The sequence below is a fragment of the Pelodiscus sinensis genome, chromosome 13 (genome assembly GCF_052426305.1).
Source record: "Pelodiscus sinensis isolate ZL-2025 chromosome 13, ASM5242630v1, whole genome shotgun sequence".
Lineage (NCBI taxonomy): Eukaryota > Metazoa > Chordata > Testudines > Trionychidae > Pelodiscus > Pelodiscus sinensis.
Window position 1 is genome coordinate 17407673 of NC_143064.1, and position 12393 is coordinate 17420065.

The following is a 12393-nucleotide window of genomic DNA, read 5'->3' on the forward strand; positions in this document are numbered from 1 at the left end:
GCCATAGGATATCACTATTATGTTTCATACCATTTGAATGAGAATTAAACTTGTGAATGAAGTTACTTTCAAACCCTTCTCTGTGTATTTGGCTTGTGGTTCTTGATGTTTGTGTAGAATCTGGTGTTGGTCATCTTCCTTTCCAAGTGCAAACTAATGGTTCTTATCAGAGTCTTCTAACTATTTAGTCTTTAAGGTGCTACTAGACTATTTGCTGTTTTTTCTGTTACAGACTAACTCGGCTACCCCTCTGAATTATTTCTTAGAACTGGTATCTATATCACATGCACAGGATGAAGCAGGATTACAGTCTCTGTTTATCTAGGTCTCCTTTTGTGGTATCTAGAGGGAGGAGTACTGTTTGCCAGACTCCGAAGAATGCAGATTCTTGGGAATGCAGAAGAAATAAAGGATATTGGAGTGTAATCATTTGTTTTTGAGATGGACTCTAAACGTTGACACTGCCTGCCTACCTTATGCTCTTCTTTAGACTCCTAATTTTGACTTTGAACCTGAAAATGGTGTGGAAAGTATTTGAGACAGGCATTATACCAGGTTACCTTTGATAGCCGTGCTGTCTGAACATTTGGAGCTGCAAGGGAAGGAAAAGCAGGAAGTATGAGGGTACCCCAATGTTTTCTGCTATCCGAATGTTCCACAGGTCCAAGTGGCACTGGCCTTTAATCCCAAGATCTGAATGAGAAGAATGCCTTTTATAAGTGAATAACATTAAAGTTATTCAGCTTCATCTTCTGTCCAGTCCATACTGGGATACTTCATTTGAAATTCCAGTTATAGGTGAATAACTCTAACATTCTGTTTACTGTCCCATTTATATACCAATGTGCAAAAATAAATTAAATACCAAAAATAATAGTTGGGGGCAGGGGGAATAGGAAACAAGTGACACAAGTGTAGTCTTATTTATCCTTGGGGAGAAAATACCAAACTTACAGCAGAGATCACATGATCTGTTGCATCATTTCCCCAAATTTGTATGTTTTCTGTCTGAGCCTCTGTGGTGCTGAGCAAGTTCATTTTCTCTTGATTTCAATAAGAGTTCAGGGCTCGCAGCATCTGACTGGATCATAAACCCTTGGCTTACAAACTTCAAAATAAAGCCTTGTTGTTTGATCTTTAAGTAATTTGGTGTTATGGTATATATATGAGACAAATTGCTATTATGATCTGTTTTCTTTTTAATTTCAGCTTTAACTGATAGACAGGAAAGTGCACTGATTGAAATAATGCTGTGTACAATTCGACAAGCAGCAGAATGCCATCCACCTGTGGGAAGAGGAACAGGGAAAAGGGTATGGCCTATAAGTTTTATTGTTGTAAAAGAAATTCTGTAAAATTCTAACCTGTTAATTATTTTTTTCTGTTATTTTAGTATTCAGGACTCCTGTAATTTTTACTTTATGACTATACTGGATAACGCGTGTAAAATAGTTTAGTCCAAAACTTGTTTAAAAAACAAGTTCGTTTTTAATTATGAAATCTTCCTTACATCAATAATGTAGGTGCTAACAGCAAAGGAGAAAAAAACACAGTTGGATGACAGAACAAGAATTACAGAACTTTTTGCAGTGGCACTTCCTCAATTATTAGCAAAAGTAAGTTTAATTGCATTTGATGGTAATGGCTGTGTTGTCAAAATGTTGGGCAAATAGTGCATGTCTCCCAATGTCCTCTATATCACTAGAAACTACAGTATATTACATAACTTGTTTAGCTTTTGGTTTGAATGTGTGTTACTAATAAATAGGCTAGATGTTATATAGCATAGAACTTTATTGTAATAACATAAAAAGAAACCCAAAACAAAAATGTAGGCCTTAATTATTTGTGTTAATTTGACAGTATTCTGTAGATGCAGAAAAAGTGACCAACTTGTTGCAGCTGCCACAGTATTTTGACTTGGAAATCTATACAACAGGACGATTAGAAAAGGTAAGTGACATAAAATGAAAAATAGTGATAGAGATGCAGCCGTGTTAGTCTGGTCTAGCTGAAACAAAGGACAGGACTATGCAGCACTTTAAAGACTAACAAGATGGTTTATTAGGTGATGAGCTTTCATGGGCCAGGCCCACTTCCTCAATAATTTGTGGAAGAAAATTGGCACAACCATATATACCAAAGTGATGCAATTAAAAAAAAAAAAAGTGAACACACATAAAATTGACAACTCAGATTTAAGAAGAGAGGTGGTATGGGGGGCGGAGGGAGGTATCTTTGTAATGGGTAAGATAATTAGCATCTTTAAGACCCATACGTAAAGTGTCAAATTTAAGCATGAATGACAGTTCTGAGGCTTCTCTTTGAAGTCTGGAATTAAAATCTCTTTGAAGCAATATGCATGTTTTAAGGTCATTGAGAGAATGGTCAGTCTGGTTAAAATGGCAAGCAACATTTTTCTCTCTCTGAGAGAGCCTGATGTCTGTTTTATGTGCATTGATTCCTTGGTGAAGTGTCTGAGAAGTTTGTCCAATATACATAGCAGACGGATACTTTAGGCACATGATGGCATAAATTATATTTCTGGATGAGCAGGAATATGTGTTCTTTATCTTGTAACTGGCATGGTTAGGTCCAATAATGGTGTCAGCAGAGTAAATAAGACAAAGCATCTTGTCAGTCTTTAAAGTGCTGCATAGTCCTGTAAAATGAAAAAGAATTGGGAATAAAACTGAACTGAGACCTTGTCTTTACTGAGATTTCAGGAAGCTTCAGAGGTGAAATCTGTTTGTCTAAATACTATTTGCTCTGGTGCATCTACGTGAATGAATACAAGGCTTGAGCTTCATGGTCTCCACTGGCTATTTGTCTTTGAGAGTGTCAGAGCTTAAGTTTGTGCTTTTGAAAGGTTTATTTTCCAAGGTCAGTAGAGGAGAGTTTTTCCAGACAGGTGAATGGCATATGAGAACATCCTAGTTCTGGGCTGCTATTACGTTTAAGAACAGGTACACCATTTGGGAAATGAAACTTGTGCTAATTTTAGTCTTTGATTTTATACATACTAAAATATAAAACTTCCATTTAAAATGTGTCAGTTGACCTACGTGGTTGTAAACTTTTTATTGTTAGTAAAATTGTTTATAGTAGTACAATTTGAGAGTTGATGCATTGATATTTCCTCCCTACAATATAGAGAAAATATACTTGATACATGTTTATACACGCTAGGTATGCTTTAAAGGATTTTCCATTTTGCTTTTGATGACTAGGTATTACTACAATATTGCAGGTGTCTCACACATTTAATTACAACACAACTGAATAGTTTTTCTTGCAACCATTATGTACAAATTCAGGTACAGTAAAGCCTGTGTTATCCGGCACACTCGGGGATTAGGGCGTTCTGGTTATCTAAAAATTCCAATTATCTGAGGGTCCCATCAACCTAGGAGAAACCAATGGACAATAATAGTAAAACTTACTTTATTAAACGGAAACAGTACTGTAATTATTATAAGGCACAGTAACATAAATTAAAACTAAAAAATGTAGTCATTCTCTGGATCCAAATCACTGGTACATGTAGATATATAAGGTTTAGCTGCACAAGGTACAGAAGCTCTCTGCAGCAACTTCCTGATATCAGCCTGCTTACAGGCTGCTGTATCTTGTGCATAAAGTTCTTCTGAAAATTATACAGCTGCATTACTACTTGAGATGAAAAAGAAGGATGGTGCTCAGCAAATTTGATCAATGTTGAAAGACCTGGACTTGCATCAGACCCGGAAGTTTTATCTTCAGGCTCTTCTTCCTCAGAATCATTTTCAGATGGCAAAGACTTTTCTGGGTTGAAAACTTTTTCTATGATTTCAGTAGGCTGTTGGTCACTTCTGCATTGTTGTCCATGTTAACCCAGTCTTCAACTTCATCATCTTTGAGATTCTTGAGTGGGTTTTTAGGCTCAGCTTGCTTCAGTACTTCAATGATATCTATAATTTCAGTCTTCCTTCTTCTGATGTTGAAGCCTTCAAAATTTTCTTCACCAGACGACCCGTCTGCGAATATAGAATTCAGCCATAATCTTCTCCAAGATCTCCTTAAAGTTTGACTCTTAACTGTATTCCATACACAAGCAACATTGAAGATGGCATTTTTGATTGTGTACTGGGGTTGAAATTCCTTGATGCTGCCTTGATACTGGATCAACTGTTGCAGGAAGTCTTTCTTGTAGATTCAGAACCTTAAGTTAATAACTCCTTGATCCATTTGTTGTATGAGAGATGATATATTGGGAGGAAGGAAGACAGTGAAAATATTTCCTGAAACCAAATCCATTTCAGAAGAATGCGTTCTGCAGTTGTCTAGAAATAGGATGACTTTACTGTCTTCTGGCTTGTTAAATTTTCTTAGATTCTTTTTTTCTTCAGGCACAAAGGTGTGATGGAACCAACTTGAGAAAATACCACAATCCACCCATGCATTATATTGTGCTCTGCATTCAACATGCAAATGAATAACTCCTTTAAGGGCTCCAGGTTTAACATATTTTCCAATAACTAAAAGTTTGGTTCTATAATAATTCCCAGAGGCATTAGCACAAATAAGAACAGTCAGATGATGCTTATTCTGCTTGAATCCTGAAGCAGAAGACTCATTTTCACCAGCCAGAGTTGAAGTTGGCAAACAACACCAAAAAAGGCCAGTTTCATCTGCATTATATATTTGATCTGCACTTAGTTCATGTTCAGAGACCAATTTCTGAAAGGATTCAAAATAACTTTCGGCAGCTTCATGATATGCTGATGCTTTTTCTCCAGACATATCCAATCTTCTGATGCCATGTCGAAGCTTAAAATACCACAGCCACCGTTTAGAAAATGCACAAGGCTTGGTCAACTCCATTTTTTTATAAAAGTCCTTTGCTTTTTTCAATCACCATTGGCCTTGAAATTGGATGCCTTTCAGATCTTTTCAATGTGAACCATTCATTCAACACTGTATCAAGTGTATGGAGTTTTTCAAGTCCGTTCTTAGTCTCCAATTGCTCAACAGATCTTAAAAGTTTGTCCTTTGGGGCCTTAATGTCATAAATTGTTGAAGAACCAACATTGTATTCATCCATCAATACTTTTCTATTTACACCTTTTTCTAACACCTTATAATGTCCAGTTTTTTACTTAGTCAATACTCTTTCTCTTCTGTCCAGACTTGTTGATGGTTTTCTTGATGCCATTTATCTTGAATGTCCAAATCACTTAAGCACTATCTGGTGAGACGCCACAGTACAAAACTATTGGATCTCGGCCTCCGTCTGAGGAGACGCTGTGGAAGCTTCCAGAAACATCAAGCACAGTGGTGCGCAACCTTTTTGGAGCTGCAACCCTTGCGCCACAGGAGTTGTCAGCTGCCTGGCCCAGCCTTGTGCCAGCTGGATTAAAGCAGCATGCCACGAGGCTGCGCCCAGCCTTGCGCTGGCAGGATCAAAGCGCCATGCCGCACGGCCGCGCCCAGCCCCTGGACACAATGGGAACCATGTAGGACAGGCTGACAGCACGTAAGTCACAAGCACTCTCCCCCCATGGGGGTTAGCCACCAGGGATTAATCACACAGTGTGCAGTAAGTAATTAATGTGTGCCCTTGGGGGACTGAAGCTGCTGGGGGGTGGGGGGAATCTACTTAGCCGTGGCAGTAAGCATGTGCGTCACAACTAGGCAAGGCTTGCTTCAGTGCTCCGAATAGAATGCTGGGGTCCGACTGCCACTTCCCTACTTCTCAAAGCCCGAAACAGGACCCAGGTATCAAAGTACCGCGTGGCCACGCCCAGCCAGATCAAAGCGCTGCACCAAGCTGCTAGGAAATTTTCCGGTTTCTAAAGTTTTCCAGATAGCACAGGCTTTACTGTATTTGAGACTGGGAAATAAATGTGCAAGCATTCCCATTAATTCAACTAGTAACTAAATTTTTTTTCTTTTGTGTATTGTATTGTATTGTATTTAAAGATGTAAATTTTGGTATGTGTTTTCAATTTGTAGTCTTCTCTAATTCCCCCCCTTTCTCCCTGCCATTTATTTATTGTCTTGCTTTTCTCATTTTCTCCAGAGATTTGGCCATTTTTCTAGAATAGTGTTCTTTCATTCTATATGAAGTAGTCATGAATGTAACAAAACAATCTAAAAAGTCTTGGCTTTCCTGATTAGAATATAATTTGAACTTTGTTTTTACTTTTGTAGCATTTGGATGCCTTATTGCGACAAATTCGGGATATTGTAGAGAAGCACACGGATACGGATGTTTTAGAGGCATGTTCTAAAACATACCATGCACTCTGTAATGAAGAATTCACAATCTTTAACAGAGTTGACATTGCAAGAAGTCAGTTAATAGATGAGCTGGCAGACAAGTTTAACCGACTTCTGGAAGATTTTCTGCAAGAGGTATATCATATTTTGTTGGCTCAGTGACTGCAAAGCACACTAAATCTACTCTGTTACAAAATTTTAATATAGTAGTCTTAGTAATATATCATTTAATATATATAAACATACCGTTTCTATGTAATTTAATATATAATATCATAATATACCATTTCAAGTCTATTTTTTATTATATTAAGAAGATGGTGGTGGTTCAGTTTACGATCTTCGCATTTGGGTAAAAATCTATTAGTGGTTTTAAAACAACTTCATAGTTTGTCTCGTTATGCTTTTAAATTCAGATGGACCTTGTAGTTTTTAAATATTCCAGTTGCAAAATTTGTATGTGATTATTAGTTTCATATAGGTTTTTGCAAATAACACTTTTATTTGACGTCCATACTTTCTATTATGTGCTAGTTTTGTTGTCTTTTACCTGTTTGATTTTTTTAGTGATTTCAAAGACATTTGTTGCAGCATTAGGAAATATTTTTTTGTTTAAGCAATATTATCCCTCTGTAGTTCAAATATTAGTTGGAGGTAAACAGCAAGGATGAAGATGAATTATATAGAACATACAAAGGATTATTCTGTGAACAGTATCAGGAAAGACATAATGGCGGTGTCTACATTGGCGCGATCTTGCGCAAAAGCAGCCTCTTTTGCGCCAAAACTTGCTGCCTGTCTACACTGGCTGTGAGTGCTTGCGCAAGAACAGTGACATTCTAATGTATGAAATCAGTGCTTCTTGCACAAGAACCATGATGCTCCCGCTCAGGAATAAGCCCTCTTGCGCAGCTGTTCTTGCACAAGAGGCCAGTGTAGACAGGCAACATGAATTTCTTGTGCAAGAAAGCCCTATGGTTGACCATAGACAATGACCATCAGAGCTTTCTTGCGCAAGAGAGCATCTACACTGGCAAGGATGCTCTTGTGCAAAAGCACATCTTTTGCGCAAAAGAACATGCCGGTGTAGACGCTCTCTTCTGGAAGAGTTTTTGCATAAGAACTCTCCTGCGAAAGAGTTCTTGCTCAAGATCATGCCAATGTAGACATAGCCAATGACATTAAGACAAACCAGGTACTGATATGGTATCTTAAGAAAAATGGTGGAAGTTCCTTTGCGTGTGACATTTTAAATGAAAAAGGACAAAGAATAAAATGCTCAATATTGACTTGAGGGACTTTGCCTTACGAGCCTAAGACTCCACTGAAAAATCGATAAAACTTAGATTCCTCTTTCATGTAGACATTTTTCCTCAAATAGTAGAAAAGTTAGATTCTCAAGTTTGTATATTGACCATCTGTGAGATTTGTGAAGAGTTTCAAGACTTTAAGCTCTTATGTCTGTTACCAAGATTGATACGGTGTTTTAGAATGCAGCATTGAATCTTTACATTGCGTATTACTTTTTCTAGATATATAGCAATTGTTTCAGGTTTATATAAGGTAACCAGAGTAAAAATCTAATTGGCATTTCATTGTGAATGGTACTTTTAATCAAAACCTTGAAATGTGGACTTCTGAAAGGGGGCAAGGAGATGAAGAAAGATCTAAATTAGGGTGAATCAGTCAAGATCCACTATACCAGTTTTCAGGAACATAGCAACTAAGAACAATGAGCTCTGTGGGGAAGGGGACCTCAGTCTAGATGTCTTTTTAATGTTTACCACAATCCAAATTAATACTATTCCTTTCTTAAAGATTTTGCTGATGAATAATTTAAATGCACTTGGTTTTTCACATTATTATTATTATTATTATTATTATTATTATTATTACTTGTTCATGTAATTCTTCTGTGGCAGCTAAGTATTGGCCATTCTGTAAATCCCAGTGTGTGTAAATGTCCTTTATTCTTGACACATTTCAGTGGAAAGTGAAAGGAACCCCAACTAAAATCTGTACTTTTAAATGCAGTATTATCCATCTTCTGTATCTAAACAAAAAAGAAAACACAAAAGGTGATTTTTCTAAAACTTGAAAACTTTACGAACAAGTTTTATGACATCCATATTCCAGTAACAGTGAATTAAGTGAATGTAAGAAGGTATTGTCCTGACCTACTCCACAGTGAACGAGAGGATTACTGCTATAATTAAAACCAAATTTTCTTGACATTTTATATATATAATGCAACTGTTAGTCTTGCAAAGACCTAGCATAGGCCTCTGCATCAAATGAATTCCGCTACAATACTACATTTATTTGATTTGTATGAAATAACTTTATTCCTATGTGCCCCCTCCCCCAGTGTCATGACTCGTAGTTGGAAATACTCGTTGATGCTAAACATAAATTGATTTCTCAGTGATTATGTGGAGGATGAGATTTTCTGCAACTTGGCTCTGCTTCCCAGGCTTCTGTCTGATTCTCATTCTTAGTGTGGTACAAAGAAAGGAAAACCCTTATTTGCTCATCTCCCTTACTTCCGAGCTACTGTACTATACTACAGCACTGTACTACAACTTCCCTTACTCTCCAGCAATGATTCTAGTTCTTCCTGCTTGTTGGCTGCAAGTTGGATTTCATCTCAGAATCCTAAACACCAATGCCTGCCTTATTAAAATTATGCATAGAACAGGCAGTTGAAAACTAGTTAGCACCTCCTTTGAGAGGAAAGATAGAAAGCAGGAAGTGGCTCCTGTCATGACAGGGAGAAAAATCAGTGTCATGCACAATGGCAAGCTGAGGAAGAAATGCTGGAATTCCAATAGTACCTGTGTTGCAAAAGTGTGGAATCCATTGCACTTAGATTGAGATCAATGATCTACCTGTAGGGGGTGTAAGTGAGTAGTCAAGTCAACTACTTGCATTCTTCCCCCTGCTCCCCGATCATGGTGGGGGGAGAAAAGCAGGAGCTGGCTCCCCCCCGCACTCCCCCCCCCCCAGCACTGTCTCTGCAGTCCACACACACACACACCCCCGCAGGTCCAGGCTCACTGTGGGCGGAGAGGCTCCTTTGGCAGTTGCCCCCGTCTGTGGCAGCCTGCGATAGCTGCGGGCAGAGGCCACTCAGGCAGCAGTCCCTGGCTGCGTTGGCGGGTTTGGTGGTGTTTAGTCTGGAACCAAATTCTGCTGCGGCTCTGCAATTTAAAAGGCAGTAGGAGCTGGGCAGCCTGCCTCTCCACCCCGCCCCCTACTGTGTTTTAAACTGCTGAGCTGCAGCACGATTTGGTCCCGCAACTGGCACAAGCCGCGACTGAGCTAGGCTGCCTATTGACTAATGGAATAGTTAATCGAATTTTTATTGACTACTCAATTAGTAAATTAACCTCATTTTAACATCCCTATTACCTGTTAGATTGCTTCAGATGTTTTTTGACCCAGGTAGTCCATCCTGTGGGAAAATCTGTGATCCAGACTACTTTTGAGGTTTGTGGTCCTTCCTCCACCTGCAAATACAAAGTTATAAAAGTATAGAAAAGATTATAGTTTGGACTGCAGCTCTACCCTGGAAATCTGCTCAGCAGAGAAAAAGCCTTGCAGCCTAAGCTTTGCAAGCCAAGTTGCCTGGCACAAACCAGCTGCAGGTTTTTATGGCTCCACAGACATACTCAAAGAAGGCAAAGCTCTTTGGCTCTTTATAGAATAACCAACTTTCCAACCTTTCCAAGTAATTGAAGGAAGAATTGGACTTTAGTGGGGAAGGTATAGCTTGCACTGCTATAAACCGGAGCTCTCTGCTCTGGCAAAATTCTGGACCATATCTGTTCCAGGATCAGAGAATCCTAGTGAGCTGTGTGCAGGTAGGGGGGACCAGGAGCCCAATACTATGCGGAGGGAGGCGGGGTTACAAGTGGTCCGCCCAGCTGAGCTGTGGGAGGGTGACATGAGGCTTAGGTTGTCTGTGGGGGTTGGTGGGTGGCTCTGCTGGGTTGCAGAAGGGGGAGGGGCAGGAGCCAGAGCACAGCTCATGGGCTGCAGGGGGTAGGGGAGGTGAGGAGAGGGTTCTGCTGGGCTGTGGGAGCAGGGGGAGGGGAAGGATATCCAATGTGTGTGTGGGGGGAGAGGAGGATAGCTGGGCTGCCCGTAGGAGGAAGGGGCTCAGTTGAGTAGCAGTGGGGGCCAGAAATGACCTCCCTGCTCTGGGAAAAATCCATCATCTGGGACCAGTCAGGTGCCAAGGGTGCTGGACGACGGAGATCCAACCTGTAGTTTGCTTTATTATTATTATTCCTATTCCTGGAATTTTATCCTATTTGGTATATCTTGGCCTTCAAAATTTTAGTCATAGAGTTTTTTCCTTTTGTAGCATGCTTGGCTCTGTAAGATGTTCCCTAACCTAGCTACAAGTACAGTGCAAATTGCAGACCAAAATGTGCTAGGAATTCACAGAAATTATTAAACTTCTCCAGACCTCTGTCATCCTCTTTGTGATGCTGCTCTTCACGTTATTCTGTTCATGTTGTATTGTTAGTGGTTGGTGGAAGGATTTTGTTGGGCTGTGCTTAAGAAACAGAAGATATATGTAGATTCCCCTTTTGGTGTGTGTTTTCTCTAATGATAGCATGCTATATAAGGAAGACCTAGGATGTTACCATTAAGGAATCTTCATTATATGTAAGTTTAGCTTTGTTAGCATGGAGGGAAATCAGCATGAAGTCCATCTTCAAGTGGCTAAGGACACTTCCTGCATGTTGCTTCATAACAGATTTAGGTATGCTGTTCTGTGTCTTCTTTCAGAAGCAAAGAGTTATACTCTCACTTCTCCAAGCAAGCAGAAATGAGAAATTGCTCTCTCAACCAGTCAGTCATAGGAAACTGAATCTGGACTAGCTAGCACGCTCTGACTGGCTTTTGAGAATTGTCAATAAAACTTGTGCGATTGCTTTTGACTCCCCTTCTCTACCAATGTATTCTTATAGTACTAGGGATCCCTACAGAAATAGAAATGAGCATTTGAGGAGGGATGTAAGTAGATAGTACAGTAGTCAACTACCTAATAAGCATATGCTCATCAGGTGGTTGAATGACTATTTGACTAGGCGCTTTCCCCTACCTCCCCTTGCTGCCTCTATCAGAGGCAGAAATGGGGAGGGTAGCAGGAGCTAGTGCTGAGGTGATCTGGCTTAGAAGCTGGCCCCTCCCCTCACCGTCAGACTGTCTCCACCGGAGGGAGCAGCGGAGGTGCAGGCTGGGACTGGGTGTGAGCTGGGACAGCTGATTCCTGGCTCGCATCCAGTCCCCTGCTGCGGCTCTACCTAGTAGTAAGAACCAGGCAACTGATCCTATATTTAAAAGGCAGGGCCACAGTGGGAGTAACTGCCAGGGCCAGGAGCTAACCCCACTCTGCAGTTTCCACCCTTACTGACTAATCGAGGAGTTGATGGGAATTCCATCGACTACTTGATTAGCTGATTAAACGAAATTTGTTATCCCATATTTGAGGTGGTGGTTATTGGTGTTTTTAAAACCTTTCATCTAATGATCTCAAATTACTTTACAGGGCATGAATTTTTGTAAATCTAAAATATTATTGCAAATCTGTTTTGCAAAATAAAAAAAAGTTGGCATTCTAAAATTATTGCAAGATCAGTAAATAAAATCAGTAAGTTCTCCTTCGAGTGGTCCCTGTGGGTGCTCCACTCTGGGTGCTGGTGCGTCCTCGCGCCGGCGACCGGAGACTTTTTCTAGCTGTTTCTGCCGCGGCGCACAGGCGCCGTAGTGCCCTCTAGTGTCGTTGGGACTGAAGGGGCGCCTGTGCGTGCGCGGCTCCTCAGTTCCTTCTTTACCGTCCTCGGCAGCAAACGGAGCCCTCTCTTTGCCCTATTTCTGTGGGAAGAAAACAGTTAAATTCTTCGTTTTACCCCCTAGCTACCTCATCAACCAAGTTTTTGACCCCCCGTCCCCACTAGTTCTTTAAAAAAAAAAATTTTTTTCTCTCATTGCGGCTTGTTCCCCGAGCCTTCATGCCTGGCTCGCCGGGTTTCAAACGTTGCGAGACATGTCGGGATGCCATGCCGGTGTCCGACGGACATTCCGCCTGTATTAAGTGTCTTGGGGAGGCACACCAGA

At 40.3% G+C, this 12393-nt stretch overlaps 1 protein-coding gene across 4 annotated transcripts in view; it reads left to right on the top strand.

Moving 5' to 3' along the window:
- Positions 1 to 12393, top strand: part of STAG2 (STAG2 cohesin complex component) — a 223825-nt gene that overhangs the window by 157596 nt on the left and 53836 nt on the right. For all 4 annotated transcript variants that reach the window (XM_075940974.2, XM_075940976.2, XM_006115390.5 and 1 more), the window contains exons 16-19: positions 1210 to 1313; positions 1524 to 1616; positions 1864 to 1953; positions 6193 to 6396. In XM_075940974.2, the coding sequence (XP_075797089.1) occupies positions 1210 to 1313; positions 1524 to 1616; positions 1864 to 1953; positions 6193 to 6396 (491 nt within the window). The remainder of the gene's footprint in view (positions 1 to 1209; positions 1314 to 1523; positions 1617 to 1863; positions 1954 to 6192; positions 6397 to 12393) is intronic.